This window comes from Apodemus sylvaticus, chromosome 20 (genome assembly GCF_947179515.1).
Source record: "Apodemus sylvaticus chromosome 20, mApoSyl1.1, whole genome shotgun sequence".
Lineage (NCBI taxonomy): Eukaryota > Metazoa > Chordata > Mammalia > Rodentia > Muridae > Apodemus > Apodemus sylvaticus.
This window is the reverse complement of record NC_067491.1, coordinates 24,409,795-24,429,284: the sequence shown is the minus strand read 5'-3', so window position 1 is coordinate 24,429,284 and position 19,490 is coordinate 24,409,795. Positions and strand designations below refer to the sequence as shown.

At 37.8% G+C, this 19,490-nt stretch overlaps 1 protein-coding gene across 4 annotated transcripts in view; it reads right to left on the bottom strand.

Moving 5' to 3' along the window:
* Nav3 (neuron navigator 3) overlaps positions 1-19,490 on the bottom strand; it is a 324,118-nt gene that overhangs the window by 167,876 nt on the left and 136,752 nt on the right. For 3 of the 4 annotated variants that reach the window (XM_052165326.1, XM_052165327.1, XM_052165329.1), the window contains exons 6-8: positions 18,981-19,049; positions 15,945-16,084; positions 5,312-6,338 (exon numbers count right to left, since the gene is read on the bottom strand). In XM_052165326.1, coding sequence (XP_052021286.1) covers positions 5,312-6,338; positions 15,945-16,084; positions 18,981-19,049 — 1,236 coding nt within the window. The remainder of the gene's footprint in view (positions 1-5,311; positions 6,339-15,944; positions 16,085-18,980; positions 19,050-19,490) is intronic. The other variant, XM_052165328.1, reaches the window with a different exon arrangement.

Here is a 19,490-nt window from a genome sequence, read left to right as displayed (position 1 = left end):
TCAACCCAAAGTCATCAAAAGAGACCCTGAGGGACACTTCTTGCTGGTCAAAGGAAAAATACAAAAAGAAGAACTGACAATCCTGAACATCTATGCCCCAAATGCAAGGGCACCCTCTTTTGTAAAAGAAACTTTATTAAAACTAAAAGCACACATTGCACCTAACACAATAATTGTGGGTGACTTCAACACTGCACTTTCCTCAATGGACCGATCAGGAAAACAGAAACTAAACAGGGACACAATGAAACTAATTGAAGCTTTGGACCAATTAGATTTAACAGATATATATAGAACATTCTATCCTAAAACAAAAGAATATACCTTTTTCTCAGCACCTCATGGTACCTTCTCCAAAATCGACCATATAATTGGTCACAAGACAGACCTCAACAAATATAAGAAGATCGAACTAATCCCATGCCTCCTATCTGATCACTATGGAGTAAAAGTGGTCTTCAATAGCAACAGAAACAACAGAAAGCCCACATACACGTGGAAACTGAACAATACTCTACTCAATGATACCTTGGTCAAGGAAGAAATAAAGAAAGAAATTAAAGACTTTTTAGAACACAATGAAAATGAAAACACAACATACCCAAATCTATGGGACACAATGAAAGCAGTGCTAAGAGGAAAACTCATAGCCCTGAGTGCCTCCAAAAAGAAAATGGAGAGAGCATACATTACCAGCTTAATGACACACCTGAAAGCCCTGGAACAAAAAGAAGCTATTTCGCCCAGGAGGAGTAGAAGGCAGGAAATCATCAAACTCAGGGCCGAAATCAATCAAGTAGAAACAAAGAGAACCATACAAAAAATCAACAATACCAGGAGCTGGTTCTTTGAGAAAATCAACAAGATAGATAAACCCTTAGCCAGAATGACCAAAGGGCACAGAGAAAGTATCCAAATTAACAAACTTAGAAATGAAAAGGGAGATATAACAACGGAAACTGAGGAAATCCAAAAAATCATCAGATCCTACTACAAGAGCCTATACTCAACACAACTGGAGAATCTGGAGGAAATGGACAATTTCCTTGACAGATACCAAATACCAAAATTAAATCAGGACCAACTAGACCATCTAAACAGTCCCATAATGCCTAAAGAAATAGAAGGAGTCATAGAAAGTCTTCCAACCAAAAAAAGCACAGGACCAGATGGCTTCAGTGCAGAATTCTACCAGACCTTCAAAGAAGAGTTAACACCAATACTCTTCAAACTATTCCACAAAATAGAAACAGAAGGAACACTACCCAATTCCTTCTACGAAGCCACAATTACGCTGATACCAAAGCCACACAAAGATCCAACAAAGAAAGAGAACTTCAGACCAATTTCCCTTATGAACATCGATGCAAAAATACTCAATAAAATTCTTGCCAACCGAATCCAAGAACACATCAAAACGATCATCCACCATGATCAAGTAGGCTTTATCCCGGGAATGCAGGGTTGGTTCAATATACGGAAATCCATCAATACAATCCACTACATAAACAAACTCAAAGAACAAAACCACATGGTCATTTCATTGGATGCTGAAAAAGCATTTGACAAAATTCAGCATCCCTTCATGCTTAAAGTCTTGGAGAGAACAGGAATTCAAGGCCCATACCTAAACATAGTAAAAGCAATATACAGCAAACCGGTAGCCAGCATCAAACTAAATGGAGAGAAACTTGAAGCAATCCCACTGAAATCAGGGACCAGACAAGGCTGCCCCCTTTCTCCTTATCTTTTCAATATTGTACTTGAGGTACTAGCTCGGGCAATTCGACAACATAAGGAGGTCAAAGGGATACAAATTGGAAAGGAAGAAGTCAAACTATCATTATTTGCAGACGACATGATCGTCTACCTAAGTGACCCAAAGAACTCCACTAGAGAGCTCCTACAGCTGATAAACAACTTCAGCAAAGTGGCAGGTTATAAAGTCAACTCAAGCAAATCAGTGGCCTTCCTATACTCAAAGGATAAGCAGGCTGAGAAAGAAATTAGGGAAATGACCCCCTTCACAATAGCCACAAACAGTATAAAGTATCTTGGGGTGACTCTTACCAAACATGTGAAAGATCTGTATGACAAGAACTTCAAGACTCTGAAGAAGGAAATGGAAGAAGACCTCAAAAAATGGGAAAACCTCCCATGCTCATGGATCGGCAGAATCAATATAGTTAAAATGGCCATTTTGCCTAAAGCACTATACAGATTCAATGCAATACCCATCAAAATCCCAACTCAATTCTTCACAGAGTTAGAAAGAGCAATTATCAAATTCATCTGGAACAACAAAAAACCCAGGATAGCTAAAACTATTCTCAGCAACAAAAGGAAATCTGGGGGAATCAGTATCCCTGACCTCAAGCAATACTACAGAGCAATAGTGTTAAAAACTGCATGGTATTGGTACAGTGACAGGCAGGAGGATCAATGGAACAGGATTGAAGATCCAGAAATGAACCCACACACCTATGGCCACTTGATCCTCGACAAAGAGGCTGAAAACATCCAATGGAAAAAAGATAGCCTTTTCAACAAATGGTGCTGGTTCAACTGGAGGTCAGCATGCAGAAGAATGCGAATTGATCCATCCTTGTCTCCTTGTACTAAGCTCAAATCCAAATGGATCAAGGACCTCCACATAAAGCCAGAAACTCTGAAGCTAATAGAAAAGAAACTGGGGAAGACCCTTGAGGACATCGGTACAGGGAGAAAGTTTCTGAACAGAACACCAATAGCGTATGCTCTAAGAGCAAGAATTGACAAATGGGACCTCATAAAATTACAAAGTTTCTGTAAGGCAAAGGACACCATCAAGAGGACAAATCGGCAACCAACAAATTGGGAAAAGATCTTCACCAATCCTACATCAGATAGAGGGCTAATATCCAATATATATAAAGAACTCAAGAAGTTAGACTCCAGAAAACCAAACAACCCTATTAAAAAATGGGGTACAGAGTTAAACAAAGAATTCTCACCTGAAGAACTTCGGATGGCGGAGAAGCATCTTAAAAAATGCTCAACTTCATTAGTCATTAGGGAAATGCAAATCAAAACAACCCTAAGATTTCATCTTACACCAGTCAGAATGGCTAAGATTAAAAATTCAGGAGACAGCAGGTGTTGGAGAGGGTGTGGAGAAAGAGGAACACTCCTCCACTGCTGGTGGGGTTGCAAATTGGTACAACCACTCTGGAAATCAGTCTGGCGGTTCCTCCGAAAACTGGGCACCTTACTTCCAGAAGATCCTGCTATACCACTCCTGGGCATATACCCAGAAGACTCCCCACCATGTAATAAGGATACATGTTCTACTATGTTCATAGCAGCCCTATTTGTAATTGCCAGATGCTGGAAAGAACCCAGGTATCCCTCAACAGAAGAGTGGATGCAAAAAATGTGGTATATCTACACAATGGAGTACTATTCAGCCATTAGAAACAATGAATTCATGAAATTCTTAGGCAAATGGATGGAGCTAGAGAATATCATACTAAGTGAGGTAACCCAGACTCAAAAGGTGAATCATGGTATGCACTCACTAATAAGTGGATATTAACCTAGAAAACTGGAATACCCAAAACATAATCCACACATCAAATGAGGTACAAGAAGAAAGGAGGAGTGGCCCCTGGTTCTGGAAAGACTCAGTGAAACAGTATTCAGCAAAACCAGAACGGGGAAGTGGGAAGGGGTGGGTGGGAGGACAGGGGAAGAGAAGAGGGCTTGCGGGACTTTCGGGGAGTGGGGGGGCTAGAAAAGGGGAAATCATTTGAAATGTAAATAAATTATATCGAATAATAAAAAAAATAAAAAAAAAAAAAAAAAAAAAAAAAAAAAAAAAAAAATGATTGATGTCAAAGAAGAAAATGATTGATGTCTTTGAAAAAACATCATGTGCTGAGTATGAGATATTTAAAGCTCCAGGCTTTTCTTATATGAAATGATGATTTTGACTGAGGCATCTTCATTTCTGATTAGCCAGATGCAGGCTTTAGAATGAGAAGCATCTGACTCTCGTGATCCAGATACAAAGGCTTCAATGCACTACTCCTGGATTCCAAATAGCAATAAATACCAGGGCTGTCACATGCACATCCCAATCAAATTTAACAAATGTAACCATTAAAACATTGCTTTAATGAGTGTATAAGAACTTAGAAAAATTTGGTTCTTTCAAGGGAAAAATAGACGATTAGAATTCCTGGTTTTATTTTTAAAAGCTATATATCTAGTGCATTAAGAAATATTTCACTGCAGTCTTGACTCTGATAATTATAGAAAGTCTTGCTTCCTGTTCTTAAATATCTTACATATTATCCTTTAAACCTGACAACCTCCCAAATGGATGGAACCAAAGCAGACATTATTCCTCCTTTGGTGAGGTCTTTACTAATCAGACAGTGAACTAAATTAAGCTCATACCAATGACTGACAAGAGGCTGACAGTGAACTAAATTAGGCTCATACCAGTGACTGATTGATGAGGGAAGTCATAGCACAAGAAAAACTGGCTTCTTTGGTTACTGTGTAGTAATATGTGCATATTTTTAGATATAGTATATAATTGTATTTGATGTATACACTTTAGAAACATACTCCAAATGTGAAGCTGAAAAATATTAATACAATAATTATGTAATTATTTTCATCCTCAAATATATATTTAGTAGTAGGGATTTAATATAACATTTACTTTGTTAATGCTATAACTTATAAAAAACATTTAGTGACTTACACGATACCAGAGTGTAGAACAAATATATCCATTACCTTTGTTATTATTTTAATCTCTATTAACAGCTGAGGGAAATGAAACTAGGAAATTTTAAGTGACTTGTTGAAAGTCAGGAGCTGGTAAATGGTATAGCTGGGAATTCAGTATATATGTGTATGCTCTTGGGGCCAACTATTTAAATTATTATAGTTTATTCCAAACATAACAACAACAAATTGTCAATGCCTTAAGTCTGAGAATTATTTTAGGAGAAAGCTTACACTAATAGCTGTCCCCAGCTGCCAGTCATACCAGGGTGGTATGATGACGAACTAACCGTGAGAAATGTATGCCAACTCGATTCTGCCCTGCCCTTAGCAGGATGGAGGTTAATTTTTGAAGGCCTCAGCATCTGAGAGAATAAGGCCTGACACCTGGGAAGGTTTCTGCAGACTAAGCTGTTGCACCAAATTCTAGTCTGTAGCTTCAAAGAGAAACGTTCTCAAATGCCCGTTCAACTTAATGTTACACGTCTAAATAGGAAGATGTGCGCACACAGGCCCACAGAGGCCGCCTCACCTATAAATGAACGGAGCCACCGTGGCCATGTTGGGATGACTGTGCTGTTGCTGTTGAGGGAGATGGACAGCTCCGTTGCCAGGGCTCTGTCCACTGCTGTGTGCTCCCTGCATAACACAGGAGCTGGAGGCAGATGCTTGCCCAGCGTCCCTCCCCTCCAGAGGAGTAGAGAGGCTGGCTGTGCTGGCTTTCTCCATAGTGATGGCCTTTGAGAAGGCCTGAGAAGAGCTTCCCTTGCTAGTCCTGATTTTCTCAGACTCTTTAATTGCTGCACTGCCAGGTGAAATCGTTTGCTTTGGCGTGGGCACCTTTGAGCCTGGCTTTGGAATTCCACTGGACGATGGAATCAAACTTTCCTTCTTGGCCGCCGTGGTCTTGCTGCCCTTTGGAATCAAGCTTGCGATTTTAGAGGTCTTTTTGGGAGCTGCCTCTGTCACCTGGTCCTTCTCTTCTTTTCCTGACTTTTCAGCGCAGGCTTTATTCTTGTCCCTGTTCTTTTCCTCCTTTTCTTTTGGCTGTAGAAAAGACTTTTTATTGCTGAAATTTTTGCTCCCTGCTTTTGGAGGGGTTAATTTAGGCGACACTTTGGGGCTGCTGTTTGTCGAGCCACCGCTATTCAGACCACTGTTAAAACCTTCCATTTCTCCTGATTCAGAAAAGGCATCGTCTTCTTTCCCACCATCATTAGTTCCGGAACTGGGGGCCTGAGGGGGGCGCAATGCTGTCCGGGCATTAACCAGCTTGAATTTTTCAAGCATAGATTTCTGTCCCGAAGGTGCACTTTTGACCCCTTCTGTGACAGGGGGCTTCAGTCTGTCTGAAGATGGCGTGGGAGACGTGGCTGGGCTTGGCTGCTTCACTGTCAGCATGGTGGCGGTGGCACTGTGCTTGACATTCATGGACTTGCTGCGCCAGGGCTTGCTGGCACTTGGGGAAGGGATGGCAGAGGCTGGGGGTTGCCCGGAAGTACTGGGAGGCTGTGTGTTTCCATTTATACCTGAAGATGGTTGAGGTCCTTTGGGGGAATCTGCACATGAGTAAGAAAATAATCAGAAAGATTAATTTGTCTTAGACACATATAAATCACCATAGCACATTTTTTTCTTTCCTTAAAAACAAAAAACAAAAACGGGTATGTATGTGTCTGTGTGTGGGTATGTGTATGTGAGTACAAGTACCAACAGTGGCCAGAAGGGGGAGCCAGATTCCCTGGTACTGGAGTTGCAGGTGGCTGTGAACCAGCCAATATGTATGCTGGGATTTCTGTCTTCTGCAAAAGCATAATGTATTGTTGGCCACTGAGCCATCTCTCCAATCCCACCTATTTCCTAATCACACACATATTTCTTCTGAACTGAAAGTGACACATTATGTAGCATTAATTACTTTTGTTATGATTTTCACTCTTTATATTTTGGTTACTATTTGGAAGGCATCTATTTTAGGGGAAAAAACTAAACACATACTCAAGTTACTCTTACCAAATGAAATTTATTAGCTCTGATTATTTATATATTTGAAGATAAATAAAACAATATCCCTCTTCTAAGAAATTCTGTGTTATCCAGTTCATTCTAATAAGTAAATATTCTTCATTGCTTATGAAATGCAGTTTTCTGAGTTGTAACAATAGTAGCTACTTTTTATCTGACTAAATATGATTGATGATGTAGCCTTTTAATTAATTGTATTGATTAACATAAACTAAACTAAGGTTATATTTTGTGATGTGTGTGTATCTCTCTCTCTCTCTCTCTATCTGTGTGTGTGTGTGTGTGTGTGTGTACACAATGTTAACTTTTGGAGTTGCTTTGTCACCTAATTTGTTCTAAGACAGGATCTTAGAGTATTGACTTCTTCATGATGTACTCTCAGCTAGTTAGGCTGAGCTGTTAGGTGGTTTTCCTGTCTCTGACTCCCTTCTACCTTTCTTCTAGATGTAGAAATGCTAGGATTATAGATGTGTGTTCCTGATTATGTGTTCTGAATACATTCAGGTCCTTGGAATTGCTTTGTGAGTGCCTTTATATACTGAGCTACCATCCCAGATTCAAACTCTATTTCTGTTTTTATTCATGATACTCCTGAGACAAGGGTTTCTATTATCAGTCTCATGTTACAGATTCCCCAAAGACCTTCTATTTTCTGTCTTTACACATACATTTACATGTTTACTGATTTTATGAAATTACTGTCATTCTATTCTGCTTTTTCTAGGAATATTAATCAATCTGATTTAATTCCTTCTATCTACAGAACCTAGTCTAATCATATCATCTGCTAGTATTTACTGAATGGCTTCTGGATTTAAGACTCTCTTAGTATAATTATGTTAGAGCAAAGAGAAGGGGCAAAAGGCAAATGTCACTGTACGGTGACATGTCAAACATCAGAAGCGCAGGGTATGTGACAGTAATGGCAGAGATAATGAGAGTTGCCTGAGCTTACACAGAAGTGCCCCATGAAGCCATGACAGACAACATACATAAGGGGGATAGATAAGCACTCAAGGCAAGAGGAGAATTAATGAAACAATTAAGGAAGTTTACATTTTTTCCATTTACTTCCATTTATAAAGACATACACATATATTAGAGAAATTTTGGGGGAATACAAATTTGGGGGAATACAATCACCCCCCAAATCCAAGCATGTTCTTCTGGAAACACAGTTTAGAGGACTCTGACTTCATCACACTCTAATATCACCATCCTAAGCTATTCATGGTACTTCCCACCCTACAAGGAAAATAATGACATTTCTCAATAACCCTACCTAAGTCTACCGAAGAGCTTAACTTTGTTTCCCAACAACCCTATGATGGGGGAAGAGCTTGTATTTCTAGTTCAGCAGACTTGGTGAGTCTAAGTATCTCAGTTTGTAGTTTACCACAAACAAGGACCCGGCACTCTAGGACTCTGTTTCTTTATTTGAGTGACTGAGATTTACAGCACAGTGGACCTCCTACTTTAATGGGATCCATTGCTATCTGGTCATATTAATGCATGTGTACTGTGATTCAACAGGTCTTTCATGAAACTGAATAGTTGCATTTTTAAGCTTCCAGATATTATAATTGCTATGGGTCACAGACCATGTTTGGAGTAAATAGGGTTGAATTAATTCATTTCCCTGCTTCTTATTATGATGACCAAATTAAGTAATATTTCATAATTATACAGTATGAGTAAATTTGGTTTCATTGAAGCTGGAGAACCTTATTCATCTCTGACCTCATCTGGGTATTAAGATATTTGTGGCAAAGAATCAATAATAACAAATAAAGAAGACCATAGCTTCTAGTCCCTTTTCTTTTTGTTTTAGTCAAAAAACTATTTTGAGTCTACTATATATTTGCAACTTTTTTTTCCTGGCTTTGAGGAAGCAGAAGTGGTGGTAAGGATAAAAATGGGAAAGACTAAGTCAGAATGCTTTTGAAATGGCTGAGGGACAGGAAAAGTAATGCTGTTCCTTTCTTAGAAAAACAAAACAAAAAACAAAACCAAGCCGAGGGCACTAAGTACACCATAGATGGCCAAGTACAGAAGAGGGAATTTAACACCACGACACCTCAGAATGAGATGCCTGAGACTCTAGTTTATGACATCCACACACAGCACGGTAATAGTCATGGTGACAACTGTAAAATTGGCTTCAGGTGAGGAAACACATCTAAGACCCTTTGCAATGTTCAGCTCTCAGTCGGTCCCCAGTCTGCCTTTAGACAGCAGCAATAAGGAGCCTTGGGATTCTTTAAAAGGACAAACCACAGGTCGCTGAGTACCAGGTAGGTGCCTGGGTGAAGAAACCTCCCGAGACTCCTCATGGTAGAGTGCATAGCAGCAGCAGCAGGCATGCAGTAGTGCCTGTTGCTTCTACAGAGTCAGTCAGCTGTGAAACTTCAGTTCAGCCAATTAGATATTCAATCGTAAGCATCCTGCATCCAGTGCATGATTCTGAAGGTTGATAAGTTAGCTTCTAACTATAAATATATCTTGATATAGGAAAATATGACCATGTAAAGTCCTTCAGACTGTCTGATTGTGCCTTGATTGTTTATGGCCTTTTATTTTTTATTTTTTTATAGTATTTATAGTGATTGATACCTCTTATCTCTGGCCTCTAGTGTCTTTTCTTTTAATCTTCCTCTTCTTCCATCTAGATACCAACCATCACCAACTCTAATCACTAAATAGGAGTGTCTCAATTTATTACTCTAAGCATTTGGTGAGTTTTATTTTAAACATGCCCTTGCATTAAAACCCATAACAATCACTTGTGTTACATAAGTTCCTTTGCCAGGATGAGGAAACTGAAGCTTCAGGAAAAGAAGCATATTGTTCTCAGGAACATGCATAGCAAGAATCAGGGCAGCCCCAAACGTTAGATCAAACTTACTCTGCTCCAATACATAGAGGGATTAACTACTTCTTTGTGCTATACATTTTCTATAAACCCTGAAATTCTGATGGTATTTCTCACCAGGAAGCTAAATGAGTATTCATTTGATTCATATTTGCCTTTTTCTCCACTAAGCAGAATTTAAATATAAATGGCATTAGAGACTATACCCAGTCTACAACTCTACACTGTGAGTTTGCTTACACACACCCCTCAGATATAATATGACACTATATACTAATTCGTGGTTACAAATGATCTAAACTTAACACATCAATATTTGGCTTCCTAATCATAACAGTATCAGTATACTCTAAGTGCAGTTATCTTGTAGAAGGAAAAAAACAATGGGATTATGGGTTTGTGGTCATAATATTGGTATTAATCAATACAAAGATCAATTTGTTTCACAGTAACATACCTTTGAGAAAGGAGAAAGGTAATAAAGGATGACCCAGGTGTAAACTTGTCTGCGGCCTCTCCTCTATCGTGTCTCAGCACACTGCCTCACAACGGCTTGTAAAGTGCTTGGACCGCAAACCCATAACTCATGTTTCAGCTGTTGTTTTATGACTCAACAGAAACCCTGGATGCTCTTACAGTGACCCTGTCCTCTCGGCAAATGCTCACCAGTACCACTTGCGAAGTCACAGAGCTATTGTGTGAAGGGATGTGATATTTGGGATGTTTCTATTTACCAACCAGCTTTTTCAATTTGCAGTGATGAATGAACTCCCTCAGCATGTGCGCATGCACATATCAACAGCAATGCATTTGAGTAGGACTGCCCAATGATTGTTTATTACTTCATATGTGCTCATGGTTGACTTGACGTAACAGTAGCACACTCAGATTTCAGAAATTATGGTACTGATATGTTTTATAGTAAAGAGGAAGAAAGAGCCATGGTAACCACAATGAAATTATTAGTAATTTAAAATAATAATAATAATTAAAAAATATACATTGAGGCTAAAAGGGTCACTCAGCAGTTAGGAGCACTTTCCATTCTTGTAGATAACCCAGGTTAGGTTCCCAGGACCCACATAGCTGCTCAAAGCTGACTGTAATTCCAGTTCCGGTGGTTCCAATGGCTTCCTCTGGCCTCTACAGGCACAAGGATATACATATGATATGTGTATCCCCATGTAGGCAAATACTCATATTCATAAAACAAAAATATGTAAATATTTAAAACATATGCATTCTCTAGGAGAGAAAAAAACAATTTAGTTCTTTATTATTCATTTTACAAAAATTGAGAGGGGGAAAAAAAGAACCAAGCAAAAAATGTATTTAAAAAGAATGTCTTATGCCTAGCTGACAATAGGTATCTGAATTTCAACGAAAAACTAATGCAAAACTCATGGTAATTGTAATGGCTTACAACATTGAGTCAGTGTGTTACTAGATCTTTGACATCAAACCTACTAATTCCAGGTTGGGTATAAACAGAAGCCAGAAGGTTCCACACTAGAAGATGCTTGATGCTGTCCTCCCTAGGGTATGAACCATCTGAGAGAAAGAGTGAGAAGGCTCTGGCATTCCCTCTGGTCCTGTGACAAATCTCTTAGCAACATGGAAAAACTCCTCTCTAAGGAACTGTGCCAGGTAACCTAGGTTTATAGCTCAGAACTCAGATATGTAGCTCATAACAGGGACCTACCCAAGACAAGGGAAACTGACATTTCCAATACCTGAGTATTCTCTTTCAAATGTGTTGCTCAGAGTTTGTAAAACAAAACTAATTTGTTAAAGTTTCCACACACACATAAAGAGTATGTGTCACCCAAATGAGTCACAACGTGGTTCTCACAAGATCTAATCCCTAGTGATGCGGTGTGTGACTTTCTTCAGAGGATGCATTTGTCTACGGTACTCTTCCAGAGTGCACAGACTCAGTGCTGATATCATCTTGTGTTATTCCTTGTTAGTTTTTGAATGGCAGGTGATCAGGAGAAGAGAGTAAAGGATTCTGGAAAGCTTAACAAAAGACACTTTCTTCATTTCCGCATTTGTTCTGAGAAATTTGTCCTGACACTCTTGCTTGAAAAGAACAGCGGCAGCCCTGGCTTCTGCTGTAACATTTCTATCACAGCTATCTCTACAAGCAATACCTTATGACAATGTGAGCCTATGTTTTAATGCATGTGTGGAAGTGAGCACACATTCTGTGCAAAGCTTTAGTATTAGAATTCTGTTAGATATTGAAGCGAGATTTGTATTTCTCTACTGATTCCATCAGGTGTCACACCATTTGGAATTCTGCCATATCCTCCCATATCCAATCATAGCAACTAATGCTTTGAATAAATAAATCTTCATTATACACTACAAATTCTAGAGATTTCTCAAATTATTTGGTTAATTCTTCAAACAAAAATTATTTTTTATTTTGAGATATTTTTTGAAGTATTGGAAGGCAACCGTAAGCTTCAGTCACACCAGGCTCTTTTACTAAGCTATATCCTTGGCACTGGAAATGGATCTTCTTAAACATTCACTGAACAGTATAACGAATCCCACGTTTCAAGCTGCCTGCTCAACAGTTTCTTTAAATTAGTAGACTTGATCTCTTTAAGTATTGAATGAAACATTTTAAAGTATTAGATGGAAATGTTTTAATTTCTAAGAGCTAAAAAGAAACAACCATCTTATTTATAACAGTTAAATAATATGCCCTAAATTCTTTCATTATAAAACCATACCACTTATAAAAAAATTTATAGTTGTTATCTTTCTTGGACACACATAACACCAATTTATTAGTTGATGGACTATTCTTTTTAAAATTAATTTTAAAGGTCTTGCTTGTCTGTTGTCTGTTGGAGGTCTGCTCATTTCCAAAGAGGAAATGGAGGGAGAGGAGATCTGGGGAAGAGGGGATATGGGGGAGAGCTGGGTGAAGGGAAGCTAGAAAAACGGCAGCTTGGAAGTATAGTTTGAGAGAAGAATCTATTTTCAATAAAAAACTTGAATAATTTACAATATTTGTATGTCTTTTAATATGGTGGTTTGAATCCCCAAAGCTCATACATTTGAATGCTGGGTACTCAGCTGGAGGAACTCTTCGGGAAGGATTAGGAGGTGTGGCCAGGTTTGAAGAGACATGTTACAGGGCGTGGGCTTGGAGGTCTCAAGAACCTGTGCCATTGCCAGTCAGTTCTTCCTGCCCTACCTCTGCCTGCTAGCCTTTGCCTCAATCTCTGAGCTACTGCTTCTTCACCATGCCTGCCTGTCTACTGCTTCCCCTTGCCAAGATGGACTTGGATTCTAACACTGTCAAACTTTAAGTTCTCAGTAAACTCTTTCTTCTATATGTTGACTTCCTCATGGTACCCATAGCAGTAAAAGGTAACTAAGACATGTAAACCCTACAAAGTCCTAACAGCAAAGCCCTGAATCCAAACATCCCAATTTAAAGTTTACAGCACTTACCTGGGGGCAAGGTGTGTTAAAATTTATTCCAATGTAACATTGACAATTTTTTGTTCTTGTACTTTAAGATAACTTATTAGAAATATAAAATAATTATAAAATAGTATTGGATACAATAATATAATAACTCGAATAGCGGGGATATTATACATGTCAAACAGATTCCAGATGCCTATATTGCATCATCTGAGCCTATTTAAATGTATTGGCAGCATATAGACATTTAATGCCCACATTTTATGTGTAACAAATGTCTACAAATCTGTAAAATGTAGCTTCCATATTTCGCGATTTGGGTTAAGGTTGCACATTCTTTTCCCATAACCTTCTAACACAAAGGGGACAGGTGACGCACGCTTCATTTGTTCTTTAAAATGTTTTGAAAATTTCAGTTACCGTTATTTAAAATGAAAAGTGAATGCACCACATTCTCACACCTTTTGCTTTCTCAATTAAGCCAGCAAGGCCACAGACTACATTGTATCTCTCTCCATCTTGTGGTCATGAGAAGTATTGCTACATACTAATATTAAAATTGTACAAGAGAAGTTGAACATGAAAATGGATGGGTTTGTCTGTCTTAGAGTTTTACATCAAGATACTAGAAATAAAGATTTTGAAATTACAGAAACACAGGCACTTCACAACATATCTTCATCAAAATTTCTAAACTATTTATAAATCTTTTTTATAGTACTTTTCTAGTACTAGTTTAGTATGTGTGTTGAAACTAATATAATATTTATATGGTATCACATACACACATATATACACATATATGCATACATCTACCTTCATTTATTCATTTATTTATGTAACATATATTTATATGTGTATGTGTGTGTTTATGTGTGTGTGTGTGTGTATTAGTACAAGCGTTTTAAATAAATACTGGCTGACCCTGCACACCACTGTTTGTAAGCTGCTTCTACAAACTGCATATAACTATAATTATAGTTATAAATTATAATATAATACATTTGCAAAGTTAGCTTGAATCTTTATAACACACTGTAAGGTCAAAAATGAGGGAAAGTATTTATTTTCATCTGAAATTTCTATTTCCCATTTCCTTTCTTACCAAAATAGTAAAACCTTTAGGAATATGCTTTAATTTAAGTGAAAAGGCGGGGGGGGGGCAATGTTCAAAATTACTGAGTCTGTGGGTTTTGAAAAGTTGCTGAATAAATTATCATAAAAAATAGTCCAATCTCTTTTGGATTGACACCTACAGCGCTTTTTTTCCTTGTTTCAAACTGTTCATTGGAATCATGTATGGATTCAGATAGTAAATCAGGAATGTAAAAGGCCAGTGGATTTCAGAACAGTCTGAAAGCTAATTGAGCTCACTGGCATACCAGCAGTAACTTTGTGACTAAACTTTTGAACTTGCTAAGTTATTATAAATCATTGAATACTCAATCACTTGTGTACAAAAGGAGACTATTCTTAATTTTAAAGCCTCAGACTTCAAAATATACACTATGTTTCCTCTCACCACTGGACTTAAAAATGGTGGACATTTCAGAGATTTGCCACTTTGCTCTCTAGTGATTATAATCTAAAATTTGCCTCAGTCAAAAGGAAGGATTGCCACAAGAATTATCTCATTCAAGATTGTACCTCTCCATGTGTGTCGGCATAAGTGAATGCTGCCTATGCACATATTGAAACAGCTTGTAACTATCTAATCTGTGCAAAATAGCACATTCTTGATTTAACTATTCAGATTAAACTTTCCAATAGTTGTACTGACTAAATATATGAATCACTTCTTGATTTTATATACTCTCCTACATAAGGTAGGGTCCTATGAACAGAAATGGTAAATTTTACTGATTTAGGAATACTGTTCTAACAGTTCCAGTATTTATAAAGCACAGCTTCTTGATTTTCCCAGGATTGTTGATAAAAGTCACATCCATTCAATTGGTCCCTGGTCCAAAAGGGACAAGTCCAAGCCGGTATCTTTTAAAATGTGTGTTTTGCACATGATAGAGAACTGTGTGGCATGTAGATTATTAATAATCTACCATTGATATATCAATACTCATGTCTTTTTTATGTATTCATTTTTGTGATTTTATATTTCTATGAAGTATTTTTATTTAGGAAACATAGATATGGATAATTTTATGCTTAGGGAGAGCTAAGGTCATAACAAAGTACTGTTGCTTTAAAAGAAACATATATGCAAACATATATCCACTATTTGTAGTTCTTGTTGTTTTGAAACATGGCCACATTCTATCATCTTACCAAATTAGGGGCTTACTGTATAGCCCACACTGGCCCCAAGCATGCAACAGCCCTCCTGCCTTACCCTCCTGGTCCAGGGCGGACAGGTATCACTGCTACAGCCTACTCATTGTGTTTCCACTTTGGATGCATCCACGCTAACAGCTCTAACACCCTAGCACATTTTGTCACACGTGTTAACTGACATAAGGACTCAAGCCAATTCGAGATAGCTTTTTGATTTTAGGATGGAATTTTGTAAAACATGAAAGACATAAGAATGCTCTCTATTTGCATATTTTTGTGAAACTGATTTTAGGCTTGGCTGCATAATTAATGACTTATTTTAAAGGATAGATTTTATTCGCTTAAAACTTTTTGCAGAATAGGAAGTTACAGAAGGAAACTGGAATTCATGACAGTGGGGACTGGGAAACTTCTCTGGTGACATTCTTGTCCCCAAGCTGCTCCAGTGTTCAGCTATCAAAGTCAGTGTGCCAGTTCACAAGGCATGCATTAGACTCCGGGCAGGATGACGAGACAGATCCGCACTTACCTTTTTCATTTCCATTTGCATAATTTGGAGGCTTGTTTTTGTCAATGCTGTTAAAGCTCTGACTTCTCCTATTGAGATTGGAGGCCCCCTGAGCCTTGTTGCTGCTGCTCGCAGCAGGCACCCTCGAGGGCCCTGGAAGCCTGAAACAGCGTGAGAAACATCACATCATTAGTGTGTACTGCAGAGGTTAAGGTGTGAGCAAGAAGAGGTGGTAGGGAACCCACAATACAGGATCAACTATGACGCACTTAACAGTTTGATCGTTTGAGTGACAAACAGCTGGGCACTGTCAGAAAAATCTAGCAATGCTTCTCAGTAAGAATGTCCTCAAATTAGGAAAAATAAAATAAAGTGGTCTTTAACTATAAAAATAACCTTACTTAAATGAATAGAAGTTTATATTAAAAATACCATAAAATTATATGACAAGGAAAACCAATAAGATTTAACCTCATAGAGTTTCTATCATATTACTTAGATATATGCAGTTGCTTAAATTTTCCTTTCAGTGTATGGAGCATGTTTTTGGCTAATATAGCCTTTCCAAAGACATAAAAATCAATGGCAACAAACATTATTGAACAAAAGGCAAGCAACAATTATTTATTGTCTAGCTAAGCTACTAAGTTATATTAAAACTTGATGCCCCAATCAAAGTCATGATTATAAATATATAGCTGGGCTGTCTCACAAAAATCTTCCATTATCTGGCCAAAAAAGGGAAATGAGATTTTTCAGACGGCCACCTCATCCCATAGGACAAGAACAGGATGCTAGCCTCCGAGGAAGAAAATTGCTGTTAGTAAAAAGACAGTTGAGATGTACCTGGAGTGAAGGCAGTTTCTAGACATTGTGCATACGTAGAACAAGTCATGTGGACGTGCTCCCCATTTCTCTTATCAACAGAGTAGCTTGATGCTTGAAACCTGACACTATTTCATTAATAGTACCATTAGGTTTTAGTTTGGTTCGGTTTACATTTTATTATTTTTTCTTTAAAATTTCACTTGTCAGTTATTTCACGAACTGTACCTATTTTTTAGTTTGCATTACTGTTGTGTCAATGCTCATGAAGAAAAACTGAGAGCTTTTGACATGTGTGATATGCATAAGAAAGCAGTGTGGGCACTGCTGCCACCATGTGAATGAGATTGAACACTGCTCCGAAAATTGTTTGACCAGAAAGATGGATTGATCCAAACCCCAAGAAATACAGTGCTGATCATTTCACAGCTTTTCTTTTTAAGAAAATCTTACAATCACTTTTTTGTATATGTTTTATGTCTAAATTGCCAATCTATTTAACATGGCAGGTTTCTATACATCTCCACTATACTACCTGACTTGAGAAAGCAAACTCTTAAAAAAAGTATCTTTTATAACAGTAGAATCACACAATGCAATGAGCTTCAGGAAAATACAGATAATACGTGGACTGACTACAGACAGTTAAGAGTTTCAATTTTTAAATATACTTTAGAGTTTAAACACATATGGCTAATAAATAGTCACTTCAGCTATTTTGCTAGTTAGAGGCTGTGTCATACACAAGATTAGAATCTTTTCCAAATGGATCCAGCTCTTACTTTTTTTCTCAAATAGCTCAACAAGGGGTTGTAACTACGACATCATAATCACAGACTCTAGGAATTTACAGTACCAGTGACTACTCCCCACAGAAAGCAGTCAAGTAATTAATTGGGCTAAATGTCCCAATCCTAATAAATATGAGAGTGATTTCTGTAGACATAACCATAGACTTTGAAATTCATTCCAAACTCATGTATAAACAGTTTGTCCTCAAACTTGCCCTGTTTGCAATGAAACTTGACCCACTTCTAGAAAGCAATTAAGATGCATTTTAATCTTTCCTGTGACCCAGGAAGCTAAGTGATCTTCGGTCCTCAGAAGAACAAATTAAAACAAATTAAAAGATACATTTGCTCTTCTCATTACCCTAATTTGCCAGGCAGCCAGAGCCTCCAGATCATTCATCAAAGCAATAAAAAGAGAAATGAGATGAAGGGAGAGAGAGAGAGAGAGAGAGAGAGAGAGAGAGAGAGAGAGAGAGAGAGAGAGAGAGAGAGAGAATGTGACAGAGAAAAGCTCTATTAGAACAAAGGACTTAGGATATGTCTTATATCTCCTATCTGTACAGGAGTCACAAAGGTACTCAGTGTTCACAGCATGTCACTGTCCTTAAGTAGAGTAATTTATGCCATTTATTGTTATATTTACTAAATAATTTTAAACATTTTTTTCTCTCCAGAATAAGTTTTTACTATTGTGAAAATTCATATGAAAAAAACAAGGCCAGGGAAAGACCCTCATGGAATCAGCTATCAGAAGCCCTTATGACTGGGCAGCCTGATTCACGATGAAAGCAGTGGTTAGCATCCCCACACTCCACAGCCCCTCAGGATGTGCAAACACACACAGCAGCACCTAGGAGTGGGCAAACCTTTGCGTTGGTTCTGCCCAGCTGGTTTGAACTTCCATTATCCCTTTTTAGCAATAACACAAACAACAAAAACACTCTTCCAGTATTTTATATGTCATTGTAAAAAATAAAGCATAAATATATCTTTATCTTTCAATATATATGTTATAAAAGCAGAAATTTAGATTATTATAGATAATACTATCATCCTAGGTTAATTTCTCCATACATGCCTATTTCAAAATAGTTAAAAATTCTGTTGTGAAACTTTTAGATTCTGAGACCTCGGAAAAGATCAGGGGTCTTACGAGGTCGTTGTTCCCCACTTGCACTAAGCCGAGGACACGGCCTTTGCCCACCATATCACTGTGTATTACTAAATCTCAACCAAGGCCAGAGCTCTAAACCCATTTAACCACCTAATACACTCACCCCACCATCTCCATCTGGAAATCCACTTGGAAGCACTGAGTGCTCTAAACCTAGGACTCTCAGAAGTATGTCATGTTTGAGAAATCTTAGAGTGATTGGACAGAGTATCAGTGGCATTCACGTGAATATCACTAGCAAACAATAGATTAGAGACATGAACTGACCTAGTAGGCTTTTTCTGACTGGTTGCAATTCCACTGTGTTTAGACTGAGCTGCATATCTGGCTGTCAGACTGTATGAGGAGAAACAGAGAAATTGAATTAAAGGAATTCACTGAACATGGAAAGAAAGTACAACAAACTTACAACAAAGTTATGAGTTAATGAAATGCACTTGGAACACACAGAAACATATATGAAGAACAAATTAATCAGAAAATTATGGTAATGCAAGACGTACACCATGAGCTTCACTTATGAATGTCCTGTGAATGCACCACCGCTCTCATGACAAAATGTCTCACTGCTGACTTTAAAGTTATGCTGAGAAATATTAGACATTATCAATAAATACTTAATAATGTTATTTTATCGTATAGAACCTTAACCTTTAACTGTTAAGAACATTTAAACAAACTCTAAATTTTCATTTACAGGCTAAAATTCCTTTTTCCAGAATAGTAAAAGGAAGAGATGATGAGATGAAATCTCTAATTTGCTCTTTTAAAGCAAAT